Below are 22,281 nucleotides of genomic sequence, written 5' to 3'. Positions count from 1 at the left end.
GTGGCGGTGTGGGAGGGTGAATGGATATTGAAATGTTTATGCCCAAACTTGTATTGTTTTTGACAACTAAAAAAATGGTACAGCATTCCTAATATTGGGTTATATTGCTCAGCCTCATGGGTTCTCTAGTATTGAGTTCCGCATGGGGCAGTTCTGTCCCCCATGCTATTTAACATCAACATGAAAACACTGAATGGGCTCATCAGGCATTTTGGAATGTATTGTCATCAGTATGCTGATGACACACAGCTATATTTCTCCTTTTCATCATTATTTGGTGAGACTACAGATGTGCTGGATTGGTGCCTGGCTGCAACAGTGGACTGGATAAAGGTTAATAAACTGAAGCTCAGTTCAGACAAAACCGAGATGCTGTTAGTGGGTAGTTCTTCTGACCAGAGGGTGTTCAGCCTGTTCTGGATAGGGTTGCATGTCCCCCTGAAGGAACAGGTTTGTAGCTTGGGGTTTCTCTTGGAATCATCTTTGTCTCTGTAGGCCCAGGTGGCATTAGTGTCACAGAGAACTTTGTACCAGCTTTGGTTGAAAGTCCAACTATGCCCCTATCTGGACATGGATATCCTGGTCTCAGTAGCCTATGCTACTCCAAGTTAGATGCTACCTTCAAGTTAGATTACTGCAATGTGTTCAACATGGGCTTCTCTCAAAGACAGTTTGGAAGCTGCAGCTTGTGCAAAATGCAGTGGTCAGATGTATAGCGGGGACCAGAAAACTGCCTGTATGTTGCACTAGTTGCCTGTATGTTTCTGAGCCCAATTCAAAGTCCTGGTTTTGACCCATACAACCTTATGTGGCTCAGGATCAAAATACCTGACAGAGCATCTCTCCCAAGATGAGCCCATCTGTACAGTACAATTAACATCTGAGGCCCTCCTCCAAGGGAGGTTCAGATTATGGCAACAAGGGAGAGGTACTTTTTGGTGGTCGTCCCCCCCTCCCCCGATCATGGAACACTCTTTTCCATGAGGTCCACCTGGTGGCAATGTTATAATTCTTTCATTGCCAGTTTAAGACTTTCCTCTACTCCCAGGCATTTGAAAGTATATTGTAAGATTTTATCCAGTTGGCTAATGGTTTGGCTATTAGGAAGTAAATGTAAATAACAATGATAATGATGACACAATCACTTTTTCATTTTCCAGCATCAAGAATTCAGTTTCCTCCTTAAAGAAAGGGTTTGTCCACTTGTGATAAAACTCTTCTCGCCAAATATCAAATTCAGACAAGGTTCCAGTACTTCATCTTCACCAGCACCAGTGGAAAAACCTTATTTTCCTATCTGCATGCGCCTTTTGAGAGTCGTTTCCGTTTTGATCAAACAGTTCTATAGTTTGTTGGTAAGAGTACAGTTTTAATATCATTATTATGCACAGAATAGATCTTAAATGGCTTGTGTATCAAACTGTAATATTTGCACTGTTTTCATTCTTTATTTTGAAAATCAATCTGGGTCACTAACAGGGCAATCCTATACATGTCTACTCAAGTTTCATTGCGTTCAAAGGACTTGTTCCCAGTTAAGTGGGTATAGGAATCCAGAAAATAGGGGAACGAAATGGCCATGATAACTGTATAACTTAGGAATTTTTAATGTTTCCTCATGTTCTCTAGTCATTCAAAACTGGTTAGGATAAATGTTCCCGTGCCACTCTCTCACTTCCTTGAAATCTTTCCTTAAAATCCACCTTTTCTGTATAATCTTGAGCAGAACCCCCTACTGTAACTGAGCTTATAACTAAGCTTAAGCACATGCTACTCAAAGAGCCGTATACTGCTTCCTTTTTAGCCCGCCTCCCCTTCCTCTGTTTCCCCTATGCAAAATTTCAGATTGTAAACTCCTTGGGGCAAGTACCTATCATCTTGCATTCTTTAAAGCATTATGCACATTGATGCTTTATAAAGTAGTAGTAATAATTCAAGAATATACAAAAGGGTGCTACTGGACACGTTTGTTCTAACATTAATTGGGATTTTGTTCCAAAATGAATTGGTATCAAAGAATTGGTAAACAACACTAAATGACTTTTTGTACAGTGGCAACAACCATTTGATCACTGGATAAAGTCTATGTTAAATAGATTAAACGATATGTCAGAGGATACCTTGTTTGGCATTTTCTTTTAACTAAGAAAATATTTTTCATTTAGGTAACTGAATGTGAGATCTTCCTATCCTTGCTGGTGAAATTTTTGGATGCAGACAAACCTCAGTGGCTAAGAGCTGTTGCAGTAGAATCTATACACAGACTTTGTGTGCAACCTCAGCTATTAAGGTAGTGGATATACATTAGATGGTATACCAAATGAAGTAAACAATTTAAAATAAAATATTTAATGTTTGCTGAATTAATATAATTTATACTGTTAGGTATGCCTCAGTGATCACTGAGCATTGATTTTTAGTATCGTTTGAAATCTGCTTAAATTCTTGAATTTAAAAGTTCTGTCATAGAACATGAAATCTTTCTACACCTAGCACTTAATTTCAACTCAGTATAAGGAAGACTTTTTCATAATATAGAGTCACAAGATGTTGTGGTTGATTGATTCACATAAGTATTTTGTAAATAAAATTAGTATTTTTACTGTTTACATTTGTAATAGGTCTTTCTGTCAGTCGTATGACATGAAGCAGCATTCTACCAAGGTATTTCGTGACATTGTGAATGCTCTGGGGTCATTTATTCAATCACTATTTCTTGTACCAAACACAGGGAATGCATCAACAACAACAAATCAGACAGGTGAATTACATATTTCTATTTTTATTTACCAATGGTTTCCTCTTAGAAGTTAATCCTGTTTCAATAAATATTTAATTAATTTCTGTTAATATTTTAGGTCATCTTTTGTAAGAACAATAACTTTATTATTTATTCACCTGTTTTCTCTCTTTTAGAAGATACCATTCCCAGGGATCTTTGTGCTCGGAATTTCATGTTAGCAAGGGTGAAGCCTTTTAGAAGAACTTTAGAAGAGGCTTTACCCTTTTTTTTAAGCCTGTGAAAGTGTGTTATATCAGGAAATTAAAGTTGTCAAATTAAAAACTCCACCATACTAAGACCTAATACTTGTTTCAGTATTACTTTTTCCAGTATTTCACATATGCTATATTGCATGACTGTTTGGGGTGTGTGTATTAATTTGCTAATATTTAAACTTTCTGAGATCTTGGTCGCTTCCATTTTGCAATTCGGAACCACCAGTATTAAGACCTTGTGACCTAATGCAAATGCACTGTAGTAAATTAGACACCAGAAAGGCATTCAATATAGATGAAAATAAATGGTTTGGATGTCCCTTGTTATATGCATGTTGTCTTATGATGTAAAAAAAAAAAGGATTTATTCTGTTCAACTAAAAATATTAAAATTGAAGTTTGTGGTTATTTTTCACCTTTGATTTACTGTATAGGAGGCAGTGTGCCTGGTGGTACAGCTTCAACACAGTCCAATCCAGGAATGCTAGGAATGGGTGGAGGTGTGAGTGTTTTACCTGCATTTGAATATAGAGGTACCTGGATACCTATCCTCAGTGTATCAACACAGGGCAGTGCTAAAGCTACCTAGTAAGTAAAACAATGATCCCTAAACTCTTTGAAACCATCAATTTTTCGCATCTTATCAGGAACATAGATGGAGGAGATCATGATCCATTCCCCTTCATTTATATGTCCTCCGTTATTCTGTCTGAAGCCCGTAGAAATCTGGTGGTAGTGGTATTTTATTCCACTTTTCTTACTTTCTTTTAAGTGAAATCCAAAGTAATAAGAAAATAAGATACAGTCAAGTTAAAAAATTTTAAAATCCTTGCCAAGTAGCAACAAGTATAATGAAATTCTTTGAAAATATACAGAGAAGATAGTGAAAATTACACTATCCCTTTGGACAACTTGAATGGGTGTCTCTGGACACCGGTTGAAGATATTTTTTTGTTTTTCCTGATCATGTCCCAAAACTGGGTTTTCTCCTGACGGAATGAAATTACTTTCATGTAGGTCCTTTATTTACTCTGGTTCAACTTTGGTGGCCCTTTTGTTATTCAGTTTTATTTATTTGCTCATCTGTCCCATCCAAGTCTTGGAGTGGGTTATAATTACAGAGTGTTTCTTTAGTTATGACATTAGAAACAAAACTGAATTATTTAAGAGAGTTTGACCTCTTATTCTAATAACCTTAATGAATTATTTACGCAGATGCATGTCGTAGTGCTGAATATATTGGGTTGGATCCAGATTTAGATGTGTGCAACTAGGCTACAGAAGCAGACTTGCCCACCCCCTCTAGCCCTCCCAAAATGCTACATAGAGGGTTGGAGGACTTCCTGTGTGAGGTAGGCTTTGATGCAAGGTGAACTCTGAACATTTGGTAGAGGCACCTTCCCTGGTTTTCTGGAGAGCTTAAGGTGATGAAACAAGTGGAATGAGAATTAGAGTGACGTTGGCAGAAAACTTGGAACAAGCCTGACTAAACACAGGCCCAGAGACCATTTTAGGGTCTACTCTATGACAGTTACGGTGGCAAAGAAACCCTTAACCATTGCATTTGCAGAGTAGGCTTTTTTCAGGAAGACGAGGGCCTGTTAATATCTGGGTCCACAAGATGGGAAACAGGACTACATGTTGTCCTGCTTTGTACATAAAATGGCTCGTATCTATTCTGACTTGAACACCATAGTTAGTGTAGATGCAGTTTTGGTAATTTTGGTACTTGCTTATCCAGTTGTGATGGGTACTTTTCAATTTGTAGGGCTTGAGAATATGGACAAGATTCTTCGGGATCTGAGATCTTATCAAGTGTACTAAATCCTTGTGTTCCCTGGCTTATAAAAGCTTCCAGAGGAGAATTCGGTGAATGGGTCAGGAGTGTGGTCAACACCTTATAAGATAGGGTGGTTCCAGTCCTTACTGGAGGGGCAATTTCAAAAGGTGGTGCTGGGAGACCACTATTCAACACCTTGGCAATTGGTCTATGGTGTCCCACAAGGTTTAATTCTGTGCCCCATGTTATTTAACATCTACATAAAACTGCTGGGTAAGCTTTTCTGGAGTTTTGGAGTTCAGTGCAAACCACTTGCAGAAGACAGCAAATTCCTTTCCGTAACAATGAAAGGAAGCTGTTGATGTTCTGAATCTGTCTGTTGTCAGTGATAGACTACACTGGGGCAAACAAATTGAAACTTAATCTAGACAAGACAGAGGTGCTCCTGGTCAGTAGAAAGGAAAATCAGTTTGGGATTATTCTAGGATTCCCTCCTAGATCTGGGTGTCCAGGTTTTGGTGGTGCTTTTGTTCAGATCAGGAATGCTTTTATTCAGCTGAAGCTGATATCCCAACTATGCCAATTCCTTGCCTTGTCTCCACACCTTAGTTGCATCTCATTTTGGTTACTGCAAACACAATATGTGGGTCTGCATTTGAAGACCATTTAGACATTTCAGCTGGTTCAGAATGCTGCAGCCAGGCTGTTAACCAGGGCCAGTAATAGGGAGCATGTGACTGCTAAGTTACAAGCAGATAGCTCCCAATCCATTTCCGGGCACAATTTAAAGTGCTGGTTATGACCTATAAAGCCCTAAACAGCTTAGAACCAGTTTATCTTAAGGACCCCCGGTTGCCGTATGAAACTACCTGGGTATTGAGAGAAGCCCTTTTGGAGAGACTCTTCATTCTGGGTGATGAAAATTTTGATGTTAAACTTGCGAATGGCCATTCACAATGTCTGTGCCCAGGCTTTGAAACTCCCTATCAAGGCTCCTTCATTGATGGCCTTCCACTGGCATGTAAAAATAATTTTGGTTAAACAGGAATTTGACCTATAGATTTGATTTATCTTCTCTACTCCTCTGTTTTAATCTGTATTTTAGTTTAATCGTGTTTTAACTGACTGCTATTTTTATATTGTTATATACTCTTATTTGATTTATAGATGTTTTCATATTCTTTGTAATGTTTTAATTGTTTATTTCATTGTTGTTAGCCTACTTGGGCTTGTAAGACAGAATGTAAATGTAGAAAAATAAATAAAATGAGTGACTACTCATTTATGCTATCAGAGGTTTATATCAGAGAAGTCCTTGAAAGGTTCAGGAAGCTAGCTGTCCTTTGGGCAATGGAGTTTGGAGTATTGAACTATGTTGCTGATTTACTTAATGCCATCTTTCTTGAAAACGTACGTTCCCCTCCCTTGTCCATCTTGGAAAATAATATACTAGACAATTTTACTTTTAGTTGTCTCATTGGCTTGGGTTGTAGTGGAATATTTTGATTCTTTTTAATATATTATTTTCTGTTGTATTTTTCAGCAAAGCAAAGCAAATTTATTTATTTATTTATTGCATTTATATACCTCCCCATAGCCAAAGCTCTCTCGGCAGTTTACAAAAGTTAAAAACAGTAAACATTAAAAACAAATATACAAAGTTTAAAAACATAAAAAGCATAAAAACAGCAGTTTGTCATGTTTCTATAGATAATCAATAAGTAACAAGTACATTCATATAATTATTTGTTTTGTTTTTTCATTTCTTAGTCTGGAAATGTTGGACAAAGTCGAACCACCTACAATTCCTGAAGGCTATGCCATGTCAGTAGCATTCCATTGTTTACTGGATCTTGTCCGTGGCATCACTAATATGATTGAAGAAGAATTTGGTCAGGTTGAAACTGAGGGTCAAGTAGCAACAGCTGATGCACAGTCTTCACCGACACAGTCTTCGGACCTGCAAGATTTTCATTCAGCATCTGATCAAACTGACAAAGAGACAGGTATATGATGATACCTGAAACTGGGTTTGGGTTTATAGCAGAAAAGAAGTATAAAACTTTATGCAGATGTACCCCAAAAAGAACTGGTGTGAGTATTTCTGCTTCTGGGTGAGCTCTGCTTCCTCCTCACCCCGCGCTTTCACTTCCTGCTTATCTGTTAATTTGGGGGGGGGGCTTAATTTTAAAGGAAAAAAACCCCAACTAAATACATTCGTTTTTTACATTTGAAAAACTGGTCTGAAAAGTGTGAGAGGTGGCTTTATGGTGAAGTGGAAGAACACATTTTCCAGATGCTCTTGCTAGGGAAGAAGATTTGCATATCCTCAACGTGATGTATGTTTTCACCACTAAAATTATGGCTATCTGGATGCCATAATAAATTTTTTGGTCACTTTTACGTAGTTGTTTTTTGACTGGAATTTATATTTAAAAAGCTTTTGTAAGGTAGTATTAAAAAAATTGAACTGTGGTCTATGATGCACATTAAATGTCCCATTTGGTCTGTATCCTTAGTTATCTTTGAGCAAAACTTCCATATATGCTAGCACATATAATCCAATGAATTTTTAATATGACTTCTCAGACATATTCTCCTTCATATCCTGTAGCTCTTGCCCAGGATCTAAAGAACTTTATAACTAGTTTTGCACACCCATGGGGGCTTTGGGGTTGTGTTTCTTAAACTCCATGCCTTAAGGCAAACTGCTTTGGAAACGGAGGGTATTTTAAAAAGCAGTTTGTGCTAAGTTACAGAGTTCTGCTTTTCAAAATAAAATGATCAAAAATCTCACTAGTGCCCAGGCTATTGAGAAGGGCTAAATAACTTTTTGGATCATGGCCTTTGCCTTGGAACCATGTTCTAGCCCTCATTAGATAATTGGTCGTGTCCCATTGCTGTTCATGTCAACCAGACTAGCCATTCTGGCTGTAATTAGGGATGTGCTCCGCTTCTAATCGGACCGTAGAAGCAGGAGCGGAGTGGGGGGCTTCGCCTGCCCTTAAGGCGGAGGCAAAGAGGATTGGGGGGCCGGCGGAGCGTGGCGAAGAGGATCGAGGTGAAGGCGGATCCTTCGCCTCGATCCGGAGCTCCGCTGGAAAGGTAAGTGGGGTTTACCGGGCCCTGCCGCTGTCGCCCATGCGGCGACAGCGGCAGGGCCCAGTAATCCACCCCCCGCCCTCCTCTCCCTTACCTGCCTCCGTCCGCGGTCCGTCAGCGTCTTCAATTGAGCCCGTGGTTCCAGCAGGAAGTCTGGGCCGCTTGCGGCCCAGACTTCCTGTTGGAACCGTGGGCTCAATTGAAGATGGCGATGGACCGCGGACGGAGGCAGGTAAGGTCCCCCTCTCCCTTGGTCCCTTACCGGGCTCTGCCGCCGTCGCCGCATGGGCGGCGATGGCGGCAGGACCCGGTAACCCCCCCGCCCTCCTCTCCCTTACCTGCCTCCGTCTGCGGTCCGTCAGCATCTTCAATTGAGCCCGTGGTTCCAGCAGGAAGTCTGGGCCACTTGCGGCCCAGACTTCCTGGTGGAACCGCGGGCTCAATTGAAGACGGCGACGGACCACGGACGGAGGCAGGTAAGGTCCCCCTCTCCCTTGGTCCCTTACCGGGCTCTGCCGCCGTCGCCCTTAAAGCCAGCAACTTCTGGGATCGTATCAATAAAATGTGCTATATTAAAACATTAATGTATATAAAAGTAAGTCTGCTATATTCTAATTGTGAAATATTGTTTAATGGTACTGTAAATTTTGTTTCTCCAAGTTAGCAGAGCTGTTTGGGAAGAAATGGTGAACGCCTGCTGGTGTGGTCTTCTTGCTGCATTGTCTTTACTGCTAGATGCAAGGTATTCAATTCATTTGTAATCATTTCATTCTTCAGAGGCTGTGTTCTCGTCTATGTTTTTTAAATTTTTTAATTCAATTTAATATTTATTTATTTATTACATGTCTATACCATCCAATAGCTGAAACTCTCTGGGTGGTTCACAACAATTAAAACCGCAAATTTGGAACCTATAAAACCTACTTCATTGTGGGGTAGTACAGTTCCCAAGTAATAGAGAGGATATGATCATGGGGAAGGTATTTTTTGTCATAGCAAGTATGCAAAAGATTGGATATTGCTCAAATAGTTTATGAGCCTTTTTAACTGACTTTATGAAGAAATCTTTTTATTATTTGTATTGAGCTTTAAAGTTCACATGGAACTTTAAATATGTTCATATGGAACTTGGCATTTTTTCAATACAAAAACAAATGAAAGTTCAACTGTCTCAGAAGGATTTGTAACTATAGTTTATCTTATTTGTTCACTCTATTAAACCTGCTTATACAAAGGTAGAAACATTTTGAAAAATAGCTTTGAAGCATGTAGATTTCCAGTATATTATAAACATTTGTGTTATTACAAAACATTGATTAGTTACATTTGTTCTTTATCTTCAATATTTTTATCTTTTTAGTTGGCCCCAATAAAGGTATTGCCCTACTGTGGATTTTGGAGGTTTTCCAACAGACCAACATGACAATCAATGCTTTTTAAAGTATTTTTTATGCTTATTTAAGTATTGTTTCTGGCTTTGTTTGCTGCCAACTGCTTCTAATATATGGAGACTATGCTAATTACTTTTTTGTAATATTTCAGCACTGATGAAGCTGCCACAGAAAACATTTTAAAAGCAGAGCTGACCATGGCTGCACTATGTGGAAAATTAGGACTCGTAACGTCAAGAGATGCCTTTATTACTGCCATTTGCAAAGGCTCCTTGCCTCCTCATTATGCCCTGACTGTGCTGAATGCTACTACTGCTGCCCTTTCCAGTAAATGTAAGGATATTATTTTGAGCTATTTTTCTGCTTATAGAAACAAACGTACCCATTTTCAGTAAACAACTCTGACAATGTTGGAACATATTTGATAGATAAGCACTTGCCAGAATGGTACATGAATCTATGGAGGCGTATTAGGGGAACCATAGTCTAATGTAAAATAGTGTACCCTGTTCAGAGACACCTGATATACATACTATTCCTGAAAGAGTGGTCTTTCCTTCACCAGCAGAACTGCACATGACTGACCAGCCTTACATCCCCGGTATAGAATTTCCAACACTCTTTTTAGTCTATAATAGGAATAGAAATGTAAGTAACTGCAGTGAGTTGGTTGGTGAGCAAAAAGATGAATTTCACAGTATTCCTATGTGATGGTGGGTAGCCACATAGAGACCTGTGTAGTTTGGCTTAACCGGCAGCTTCAAGCTAGGTCTCCCCCATCCTATTCTTGTGTCTTTGATTTTTGGTAGCTAAATGCAATGTAAGCATTTATCTCTGTTGAATCTCATCTTGTTAGATTTGGCCCAGTGTTCCAGCCTGTCTAAATCTTTTTGAAGATTTAGGCCCTGTCTTCTATAGTATTGACTATCCCTTGTAGCTTTGTGTCATCTGCAGATTTGTTAAGCAGCTCCTCTACACCATCATCCAAGTCATTTATAAAAGTGTTGAATAGCACAGGGCCTAGGATGGAGTCATGCGGCACTCCACTTGAAATCTCCCTCCAGGAGGATGTCAAGCCATTAATTAGCACTCATTGAGCTGCCTAATCATAGTATTATAGTATTGTCCAACCCACATTTTACCATCTTCCAACAAGGAAACCATGGAAGAACTTGTCAAATGCTTTGCTGAAATCAAGACATACTATGTCCACAGCATTTCCAAGATTTACCAAACTACTAACACTATTAAAAAAGAGAGATGAGGATGGTCTGGTATGATTTACTCCTAAAAAACCCATTTTGACTCCTAGTTATCAATGCACTATTTGATAGATGCTCACAGACTGTTCACTAAATCATCTGTCCAAGAATTTTGCCCAGTATTGATGGCAGGCTGACTGATCTGTAGTTTCCTAGATCTAACCTTCTCCTCTTCTTTGAGATGGGGACAACAGTCTTCTGGCACCTCATCTGTTCTCCAGGAGTTCTCAAAGATTACAGACAACACCATGGAAATAACATCCACAATCTCCTTCAGCACCCAGGGATGTAATTCATCTGGCCCATAAGACTTGAACTCGTTTAAAGTAGCCCTCTAACAGTATCCTTACTTAATCTGGGCTACAAATCCTTCTGTATATCATTTGCTCTATTTTTCCGAGGTTGAACACAAGTCCCCTTGTGGAAGAAGACTGAGACGAAATAGGAGTTGAGTAGTTCTACCTTCTCTCTGTCACCTGTTAACAATTCACCATCTTCTCTAAGCTTCAGACCTACCCCTTACTTGGTCTTCTTCATGCTCCAAACATAGCCAAAGAAGCAATTTTCATTGTTTTTATAAATTTCTTGCCACCCTCAGCTCATTCTAGGCCTTCACCTTTCTGATACCATCCTTACTGGTTCAGACAACTCTCTTGTATTCCTTCTTGGTAATATGTCGCTCCTTTTATTTCCTGTACGTGGTCTTTTTGAGTCTCAGTTCAACAGAGAGCTCCCTGTGCATATACACAAGTTTCTTTAAATGTCCACAACTTTTCCTTCTCATGAGAACAGTCTATATAATTGTACCTTCAGTTTTCAGGCTCTCCCATCCTTCAAAACCCATTTTTCCTTCAGGATTTCTAGCCATGGGATTGCACCAATTTTTTCCTTGAATATTTTGAAATTGGCTTTCCTAATGTCCAACGTACTCATCTGACTAAGCTCAGTTTCACAGCCTTTTCAATCATGAATCCCAAGATGAGATTGTTGTTTTCCCCTAAAGTTCCTGCAGAATTAACTTCCATCAGATGTCAGGATAGTTGAAATCCTGCATTATTACTACTGCTTGCCTCTGTGAAAGTTTTGTCTTCTGTTCCAAGAAGATACCATTCATGTCTTTCAGCTAGCTGGGCAGTCTGTAATAAACTGGAACGGCAATTCATTTCTTGTTTCTCCCTCCCTCTGTCTTTACTAAATGCACACAACAGAGTTTCCATTCTTAAAATCATGGATTTCCTCACGGTTGAATACCTTCCGTACATATGATGCTATTCCCCCTCCTTTCCTGTTGTGTTTATGCCTTTTGAACAAGGTATATTCTAATCATGAGTCTCATCCCACCAAGTCTCAGTGATACCTTTGAGATCATATTTGCAATCTTGTATTAGGATTTCAAGTTCATCCCATTCATTTCCCATGCTCCTGTGTTAAGGCCATGGGTGTTGCACCTTCCCAGTTTCTCTGCTCTAATTACTTGCAATTTACTGGGATCCACTTTCACTGTCTTGTCTCCTCTTTTGTCGTTTGTGTTCTTCTCTGAAATACCTGGCTCAGTAATTAGCTCTGGCTTCTGCACACACACGAGACTTAGCTTAAAGTCCTCTTGATCAGGTTTGCCAGGCTCCTGCCAAAAACATTCTTCCTAGTCCCTGTAAAGTGCATTCCATTATCCACAAGGAATCCTTCATATTGATTATCATTGGCCATGGTCCATGAAACCAAATCTTTCCTGATGACACCATCTTCGTAGCCAATTTTTCACTTTTAGTTTTGTTCTTTCCCTACCAGTAGCTCGACCTTCAACAGGAAAGACTGATGAAAACACCACTTATGCCCTCAAATCCTTCAGTTTCCTATCCAGAGCCTCATGGTCTTTAGAGATCCATTCAGCATTTCTTCTAGTATATCCTTTGTTCCACATGGATCAGCAGTTGCTTTGATTAGTCTCAGTAGCCTCTCCGTCACATCTTGAATACATGCTCCAAGAAGGCAGCACACCTCCCAAGATGACATTTCTGGTGCACACACAGATGCTTCCATCCCTCTCAGTTGGGAGCCTCCAACCACTATCACATGCCTATTCCTCCTCAGGTTGGTGGTTATATTCTTCCCATCCATGTGGGCCCCAATACCTTCCTAAATGACCAGTGAAGTGCAAGATAGTGTCCTGTCGTCAGGTGGCAAATGTCACCTTCCATGGAAAAATGCCAGTTCTTCCTTGGATTGGTGGGTACATTTCCCAATTCCACATAACTTCCTTAGTGTTTTGTGGTGTGCAGAATGGTGCCCCATCTTCTCGTGGCCCAGGGTCACCTTCCATGGGAAGAGTCTGGTATCTGTCTTGTAGTTGCAGCGATATAGAATATCTCCTGATCCAGCTGATCCTATGTGTCACATTCTTCCACTACCCTGCCAGTTGCCTTTTGTTTTCTCCCTCTTCTTTGGAAATCCCCCCCTCTTCTATTGCTTTTTCAGGAGAGCCTCCTGTGTCTCATCTACAAATCTTTCACTTTCTGATAAGTTGAAGTGTACAGAGGCATTATTATTAAACGTGACTTCTATTACCAATCCTAAAGATAGTTCGGTTTCACTTATTTAAATAAGTATTTTAGTGTCCGTTTTAGTGTGATATTCCTGCCATTCTAAATATAAGGATTCTTTTGTTTTCTAGCATATTCCATCCAGGGGCAGAATGTTCAGATGATCAGTCCATCAAGTGAGTCTCATCAGCAAGTTGTAGCAGTAGGACAACCACTAGCTCTCCAACCACAGGGAACAGTAATGGTAAAATATAATTTGTAAATATCCTTTTTTCCTATTTCACTGATTACTTTTCCTAGTTTTGGTTTTTTTTCATAGTTAAGCCATGCTTAACACTCTAAACCTACAGCTGCTTTGATAAATAGGAAGATTGCCTCATCCTTTGTTGTTAAGGCTAGTTGTTAATAATTTATATACACTTTTTTTTGTGTAAAATGGGTGGCAGTCATTATCTAGTCATTAGTTACTTCGGCAGCCTCTCTTTAAAAAACAACAGCAACAGAGTGGCACGGTGCATGAGAGGGACCCTCAACCACTTTTAAAATTTGGACTGTTAAAATTTGGAATTCTAAAAGCTCTTTTCCGTCGTAAGCTGCTTTCTTCATTGAATTGACCTGTGAATGACAGTAGTTTAACAGCAGCAGCTCTTAGGTATGAAAAATTAATCTCTATAGTAAACAAGGTGGTATTGTTGAAGATGTATTTGAAAAATCTAGTGTCCCAGGGTAAAAAAATTAGGACTTTTTATTTGACAGCCTTGTTTACAAATCAGAAAGCTTCATTTATTCATTGTGCGAATACACACAAGTGGTTTTTTTTTAAAAAAAACTTAGTCAGTTGTATTAGCCTAAAAACCCAGTACCCTAGCCCCTCCTCAATAATATAGTAGATAACATTATAGTGAACATGTAGTAGAGGAAAGAAATGGGAGTTTGGTAGGTTTTTTTAAAACACACACCCCTTAGATTATTGTCCATCAGTAGGTGAATTTTAGCATGTTGCATATGAGATTATCCACATGTGTCAAGGAAACATGTGACTGATAGAGCTTCATCTGTAATACTGTGTCCAGTTTTGGTCACCCATATTTAAAGAATGTTACCTATTCCATTTATTTTGTTTAAAATATGTATGTCTCATTCAGCTTTTAAAAAACGCTCACTGCAGAAAGAGCATCTAGAATAATTGCAGAGATTGAGAATCTATTCGATGAGCAATGATAGAGCCACTTCGCATTGTTTCTCCTATTTAATAGTTTCATGATATATTGGATTAAACAAAATATTTAGCTTACAATTCTAAATATACTTACCCCATTGAACACAGTAGAAAAGTATTTGAGTAAAGTTGCAAATTGTTAATCTTGTATTTCAAAATACATATAGATCGTAATGTGTGAATGGTGGCTTTGATCTTGATCTGAGTATATCCATCAAGAAGCTGTATATGGCAGATTTAGAAATCATATGCCCAGACCAAAAATCTTGCATTCTTTGCCTTTCATGCATTTTAAAGTACACACATTTTAGCAATAAATAACAGCCTTTACATTCTTGGCTTATTTGCCTTATTGACATGGTTTTTCCCTTCATCCTATTTTTAATTCTGAGCAGTGAAGCAATCTCATAATAATTAAAATAGTGATCATTTATTGTCTTTCACATGTGTTAAGTGATCACAGTGATGAGTTCAGTAGCCAGAAAAGTAGATCTTTAGTATTCTCCCCATATTGGATCAGGAATGGGGTTGAGAAGTGACTTGTAATGAATTCATGGTTGAAGTGAGATTTGAACTGGGAATTTACAAACTCACAATCCACATTCATAATTGTTACGGTATATATTAGTTGATTTTAGGATAACCGACTAATTCCATTTTCTGGGGGTTTGTGTGAGTACTAATGTTAATAGTAAACACTAAATAGTAATAGTAGAAATAGTTTGTGTGTGTTTTTCTCTCTCACACCTTCTGTTTCTATCTGGCTGACCCAGAATTTCTAAATACTATTAATCTGAGGGAGGTTTTGGCTGTGTAATTTGTGATGTGAAAATTCATTTTAAATGCTCTGTAAGTTTCAGATCATAGGAATTGAGCAAGAAACTGATTAATCTGTTTCCTAGAGATTTATAAATGAAAAGATAATTCAGTGCCATGCAAGTACTTCAGATGTTGGTCAAAAGTTGCATTCATATCAATGAGAAATTATGTAGAGGTTCTCCAAAGTGTTTTTTCACTATATAGTTCACACACAGTTTTTCATACGGATAAGTTCTCATCCTGACTTTTCCACACAAGGTTTATTATGTTCCAGATGTCATGTGGGGATATATTTTGATTTCTTCTCTGTTTATATAAAGGGGAAATGATGAACTCCCAGATAAAAAGCACCCTGACGTAGCATAGGGGGATGTGTTCTAGTCATTTTTTTTCATGGAAGAGGAAAGATTATGTAACCCTTCATTGAAAGATATGTCTCATTCTTGTCGTTCTTCACATTTGGCAAGAGCAAAGGCACTTAAAGGTCGCTGAAAGTTTATTAAAGTGGAGCAAGTATTCATAAGACTGTGTGCCTTGAATGGTAGACATTCCCTTAAATGGGAGAAAATAAGGGAATGCTATTGAGATGTGTGGCTAAACCTTTTCCACCCTGCTTCTGTCTGCATCCCACTGTTCTGGCTTTAGTTGCATGGCTGTAATAGAATGTAACCTAATATTGGGACTGGCTTGTAACTTGATTATGAGCATGGCATGTGAATTATACTTCCCTATGTCTGTTATCCACGCCTCCTCTTACCCATTTTTCTGTCAAGCTGCTTCATCCATGTTTTCCCCCTCAGTTTTCCTTTTTCACCAATCTACTAAGAGGAACAGCCACTCAGCAGAAGCAAAATTCACACCAGGTTACTTCCCTCCCTCTCCCTCCTGCTTCCTGCATGCAAAGAAGGGGGAGCCCATCTGCACACCCAAATCTTCAGGTACCCTGCCAGTAACCATTTTCAATGAGGGATTGGTCGCCAGAGTGCAGGTCTTGGGGCTTTCATTGTCATAATAGGTTACTATTTTAGCTCATCCCTGCCTGAGAAACAAAAGGAAAATCTTCCATTAAACACATACTTCACTTATCAGACCAGTACTGGATTAGGAGTCTTGTAGTAGTTTTGTTTCTAAGCTCAATAGACAGATCACTCTATTCCCTTTCTCACATGAGACTAGTTCTGCTACTTCTATATCTGCTTTTAAAAGTTCCCTGAGGTAAGTAACTGCCTCTTTACTTTCTCTTCCTTGGGAAATGTTTTATTTTGGCCGTGAACTTCTTTCTCCTAACTTGAAGAACCCCCATTCATTATGGGCTGGATGACTGTTCCTTCTTTTCCTTATGTTGGCATCTATTCTGCTGCTTTGGATCTTGAGCTTTCCTTTTCATAATGCTTTTGCTGGTGTTGATCTTGTATTGTAATCTTGCGTATTGAAGTAGCAGTCTCTGATTCTGCATTGCATGACTCTTGCCTTTTCATGTGTTTCTTTGTATCATCATCTACTATCATTCCATAAATGTTGTGAGCTGAATATGTTGCAACAGTTAAGAAGGGGAAGGGTCTTTAAATTTCAGCTGTGCCGTTTATCCTTGCTGTTATTTTCCATCTGAAATCTTAAACACATTTAGCACATGGTTGCTCCTTTTATCCCCAATCTATGAAGACTTATAGCTGTTAATGGCATTATATTGGTAGATATAATGAAACAAAAATGAGTATTTATGGTAGATAGACAGTGAGTTTGGGTTGCTATGTTAATTCCTTATGGGTTCTGATTTACTCATTATAAATATAAATGTGAGTTCAGGAATCATTTTAACGATACCATTGAAATAAACACAATTTATCTTTATCTCCTAGATATAGATAAATCTACCAGCAAGTACAAAAGCTCTTTTCAAAAGGCTCAATGTTTTCAAAGACCAGCTTTATGCTGAAATTCATAATACTAACATCTTAAAACAAATACAGTGTAAATTTTACTTTCTCTGTTTAGATTCAATGACACAATATTTACTCAAAGCCAATAGTTCTGTGTGCATTGAAGTCAATGGGACTATATTGAGGAAAGGCTGTGTGAATGATTTTTCAAAAAATGCAGCAGGTTTACTATTTCTTCAGAAAAGAAATAATCACCAGCCCATTTTAAATTAGAGCTTCTTCTTAAGCAAAGGAACAAAACTTAGTCCTGTTTCATAGTCACTTGTCTGGTAAATTTAAAACATGGACTAAAAAAAATTTAATAACATGATATAGTACAGAGGGCAGCTTTTCATCAAAAAGAAGACCAAATGTTCACTGGGTATATGCAAGTTTTCCTCGAGCAAATTTAAAATAACTCTTTGTATTTTGGCATGTGTGTACTATGTGGATCTCTTCCTTCTCCAGCCGATTTTTGCTTGAATAGGCCAGCCTTCATAATGATTTGCCCACTAAACTAGAAAGTTTGAAAGGTTTGTGTAAATTAAACTATTCGGCCCTTTCTGTGCCATGCCAAGTAAGGATTGTATCAATTACTATAATTTAAATCCAATGTAAAACATCACATACATGCAGGTTTAGATTTAGAAAAAATGAAAGAATGGACTGCGATTGGGGGGAGGGTGCGATTGTATTTGCCATTGTATTTGCTGTTAATGTTGTTGATGTTCACAAATAGCTTTAAGTATTTTCCCAACTTCAGAAATACTCACTTTTTAAAAATGCTCTCTTAGCTTACTTCTAAGAACATACAGTGCATGAGGACACTACTTAGCTTGGCTCATTGTCATGGAGCTGTTCTTGGTACATCATGGCAACTTGTCTTGGCTACTCTCCAGGTGAGTAATAGGTGATCCTTGCTTTCTATTTCATTGACTTGCTCCTTTTTAATTACTTTAAGGGTGAATGTGTCTCTCTCAATATCTTGGCAATGAAATTTCTCCCATGATACCAGTCAGTCAACTCAATTATATTACTCAAACTTTTGCCTTTAGAGCATTCCAGTTTCTTTAGTTTTGACTATACAAACAAGTTCAATGCCCTTGGTATAGCCAAATGCCCTAGTGTCAGGGTTCCACCTATGACCTGGACCCTCCAGCAACTCCTTAAGGGTCTCTGTCTCCTTAAGGGTCCCACTTTTGTTCTTTTACCTTCACCTTCCCAGTAATGGGTTTAGGCTGTAGGCGAGGGGTGATTGGCACACCAGACACGAGGTTTAACACAATAGTTTACTAGTATATTAAAACAGCCAAATTGCAAATATAGGTAGTTTAGTCAATAGAGCTGAATGATGCAAAGGCATTAAAAGAAAATAAAAGTTACAAAATGCAACTCCTTACCCTAGCTACATTTAAGCTGTTCCCACTGCTTCTCCGTCATGCTCTCGTTTATTCCTGCTCTCTCCTCTCTACCTCTCAGTCTTTTATACCCTTTTCTCCCAAAACTGAAATTTCTGTTTCAGTCTTGGAAAAATGAAACTTAACTGGAGAAATGAAACCTCACCAGGGAAATTAATCTTAACCAGAGAAATGAAACTGCTCTCAAATATACCCCCTCACAACAGGAAAACCCCAGGCCTCAAAGCCTGATTTTATTACTTTGCCTCTGTAGGCCTCAAACCTTCACACCTCGTCACCTGAGTCACACATCCATAAAATAGCTGGAGAAGGCTATATAAGGGTTTGAGTGTTCTTTCATAACTAATGTAGAACTTCTAAAATTGCAATATTAACTTCTGACACACTCTGCCACAGAACCACAAACCTAAAGAAGATTCTTTTTTCATTCAAAATTATCTTATTGGGCATTGCTCAATGGAACTGTTGAGCTTAAGCAATTGATTTAGCACTAGCACAAGCAGGCTCTAACATATCATCAAAAGGGTAAGCGGGCACGATGGATTTCCCCGGAAAACCCACCTCACCAACTTAAGTTATTAGTGTTGCGCTGAAGGTCACTTACACTGGTGCTACATGATTTGCATATGCACAGCAGCTGCATTCAATACTGCCAGTTATAGAATCATAGAATAGTAGAGTTGGAAGGGGCCTATAATGCCATCGAGTCTAACCCCCTGCTCAATGCAGGAATCCACCTTAAAGCATACCTGACAGATGGCTGTCCAACTGCCTCTTAAATGTCTCTAGTGTGGGAGAGCCCACTACCTCCCTAGGTAATATATATGTATAAGTATATACACATATATTCAGTTGTTGTTTTTTAAAAAAAGTGTTTTGAATTTCAGCATCTTGTATGGATTCTTGGCTTAAAACCAGGTGTTGGAGGTGCTTTAAAGCCTGGAAGAGCTGTAGAAGGACCAAGCACAGTAAGAAGTTGTTTATAACAAATTAACATGTAATATATTTGTTGTGCCTTTACTTACAGAATATAATTGTCTCCTTTAGGTTCTTACTACAGCTGTTATGACTGACTTACCAGTTATTTCTAACATACTTTCCAGGCTGTTCGAAAGCTCGCAGTAAGAGAATTTACTTTAAGATCCAAATGTTTGTTTTTAATCTATCCTGGCAATAGTTCTAATAAATGATTTTGCCCTCTTCCCCCAGGTACCTAGATGATGTTTCATTACATCATTTAATAAATGCACTTTGTTCCTTGTCTTTGGAAGCCATGGATATGGCCTATGGAAATAATAAGGTATGGGATATTTCATTCTGCTTTCCAGATAATCTTTTATTTATTAACTATCAAATTTCTGACTTTGGATTTTAAGTTCCTTGAAGCCTAATCATGAGATTTGTCATGTCAACATAAATAAGAAAGAATTGTTGACAATTGTACTAGTGAAGCTATGGTACCATAAAAACATTACGACGTGTAACCTTCACAGGAAGACATACTAATGCAAATGTTTATGTTTAGAGCTAAAATGTACCATATTAAAATCTTAATTGTTTCAGAAGCCCAATAATTGTTTTCATGCCTGGAAATTGTTATGTGGGTATCTCAGAAATCTTTACATTTCAGTTAAATAAAGGATTAACATTATAAAGGCACAATTCAATGTATGGCTGTCTGAGGTATGCTGGGACTTGTAGGACTTTTTCTGTTTAAACATTGCACCCTAAGGCTATAATTCTATGCTTGCATATTCATAAGTACTGTTCAGTTTAGTGAATATGATGAAGCTGTTAGCATGTTCTGTATCTATACAGGAAGAGGGTCTTCCTACTACTACTACTACTGAACATTAATTTAACACCAACAGTGTCCCTTTAAGTGATTGAAGGTGCAATCCTATCCATGCTGAGATAGAAAAAAAAGTCCTACAGCTCCCAGCATTCACCATCCAGTCAAGGAAAAGTCATTATGCTTTAATATGGGATAGAATGAGGTGGAAGTAGAATACTGCAATATCTTAAATATTAACAGCACAATCATATGCATGTCTACTCAGAAGTTAGCCCCATTGAGGTCACCTGGTCTTTCTCCCAGATAAGTGTGTGTAGCATTGCAGCCCAAATCCGAAGGTGAAGACAAAAATTAGAATAAGCCTCTACCACAGTAGCAGTAATATTATGGGCTCTGGGAGGACAGTGATACAGAATGTCCATTCATAGGGACTTCATCAGTCACTACTGCCATTTTTTTAAAAAACAGTTTATTATGCATTTTAGCATTGTCAGCCACCTTCGAAGCATGTTGTCAGACAGAGAAGTAGGATGTAATTTTTTTAAAAAAGAATAACATAATACTTACGTTGTTACGTCAAATTACTTTGTTTTAAATTCCATGTGTACTTAGGAGCCATCACTGTTTGCTGTTGCTAAATTGCTGGAAACAGGACTAGTTAACATGCATAGGATTGAAATTTTGTGGAGACCACTGACTGGTCATCTCTTAGAGGTAACCAATCTTTTTATAACAATTATATTAGCTTTGGTGTTTGAAAATCCCTAGTATTTTTCTCCTTGCTCTTCGTGCCAGTAACCAAGCCTTAGGCAAGGCATTTCAACCTTTTAGAATGGGGAAAAGCCAGGAAATCACCAATCATCGATGGTTGGAGGGAAGGCTGTGTGGCATTCTGGGGAACGCTGGAGGGCCAGATTCCTCTGAATAGATAGATGTTCTCAATTCATGTGATATATCACATTTTTAACCACCTTATTTGGTACATTTATCCCCCAACTTTCCTCCAAGGAGCTCAAATGTACATGTTCTCCCACCCCTACCTTGTTTTATTCTCACAACAACCCTGTTAGGTAGATTAAAGGTGATTGATAGTAACTACTGGACAAGGTCACCCAGTGAGGTTTATAGCCACATGGGGATTTGAATCTGAGTCTTCCCAGTCCTAGTCAAATACTGTAACCACTACACCACGCTGCCTCCTGAAAACATTGTATTTCTCCATCAAAAATGTTTATAGTATAAATCTCAATGATATAGTAATGCTTATTGTTCGAACTGTCTTGGTTTTCATACTTTTTACTTCTTCCTTCTCCCCTATTGCTTCCTCTCTCTTTTTTTATTCAGAAGGTAAGCTTGTCCTACAAGTTTGGTTTGCTTATTTACTATTTTACTTTGTGCTAATGTGAGAAGCTTCTTATTTTGCTGTTTGAGAGTAATAGATCATATTGTAAAAACAATAAAAAAAATAAGATTGGGAAGCAGAGAGATGGATTTTGATGCTGAGTGACTATTTTATAACTTGGGACCAGCTTAAAAAATTGGTAAATCTGAAAACACATGTATTGCTGGAATTGTAGTAAGGGTTGTGTATGAATTATACAGCATATTAATATACAAAATATCTAAAACTACTGTGTCTTTGTCCAATCAGTCCAATAAGTTGGAAACGACAGAACGAATAAACAACAACATGAGAATAAATACAAAGCACTGTGTAAACTGAAAGGATAACAGAAATTACTACTAATATAATAGCACAGCAGCTGTTATGTGCAGTTTGAGCAGCTATAAGCACCAGATTGGCTTGTGGTTATCAGTATTTTAAAAGACTCCATAGATTGATTGCCCATTCTTAATGCTGAACATTTATTAATCTGTATTTTGACTTGAATAAAAGTTATATTGTATATCTAGGTTTGCCAACATCCAAACTCACGGATGAGGGAATGGGGAGCAGAGGCCTTAACTTCTCTTATTAAAGCTGGGCTGACATTTAACCATGACCCTTCACTAGCTCAAAACCAGGTAAAGTAATACTT

General features: G+C 38.3%; 1 protein-coding gene across 3 annotated transcripts in view; it reads left to right on the top strand.

Moving 5' to 3' along the window:
- The window catches only part of MON2 (MON2 homolog, regulator of endosome-to-Golgi trafficking), a 64,336-nt gene that overhangs the window by 16,575 nt on the left and 25,480 nt on the right, over positions 1-22,281 (top strand). For all 3 annotated transcript variants that reach the window (XM_063133955.1, XM_063133954.1, XM_063133956.1), the window contains 14 exons: positions 1,161-1,355; positions 2,166-2,290; positions 2,622-2,761; positions 3,432-3,585; positions 6,548-6,783; positions 8,540-8,621; positions 9,422-9,603; positions 13,204-13,316; positions 17,824-17,928; positions 19,335-19,415; positions 19,495-19,568; positions 19,657-19,747; positions 20,855-20,956; positions 22,157-22,267. In XM_063133955.1, coding sequence (XP_062990025.1) covers positions 1,161-1,355; positions 2,166-2,290; positions 2,622-2,761; positions 3,432-3,585; positions 6,548-6,783; positions 8,540-8,621; positions 9,422-9,603; positions 13,204-13,316; positions 17,824-17,928; positions 19,335-19,415; positions 19,495-19,568; positions 19,657-19,747; positions 20,855-20,956; positions 22,157-22,267 — 1,791 coding nt within the window. The remainder of the gene's footprint in view (positions 1-1,160; positions 1,356-2,165; positions 2,291-2,621; positions 2,762-3,431; positions 3,586-6,547; positions 6,784-8,539; positions 8,622-9,421; positions 9,604-13,203; positions 13,317-17,823; positions 17,929-19,334; positions 19,416-19,494; positions 19,569-19,656; positions 19,748-20,854; positions 20,957-22,156; positions 22,268-22,281) is intronic.

The sequence above is a fragment of the Elgaria multicarinata genome, chromosome 9, assembly GCF_023053635.1.
Source record: "Elgaria multicarinata webbii isolate HBS135686 ecotype San Diego chromosome 9, rElgMul1.1.pri, whole genome shotgun sequence".
Lineage (NCBI taxonomy): Eukaryota > Metazoa > Chordata > Lepidosauria > Squamata > Anguidae > Elgaria > Elgaria multicarinata.
The sequence above is the reverse complement of the archived record's forward strand: the minus strand, read 5'-3'. Positions and strand labels throughout refer to the sequence as shown.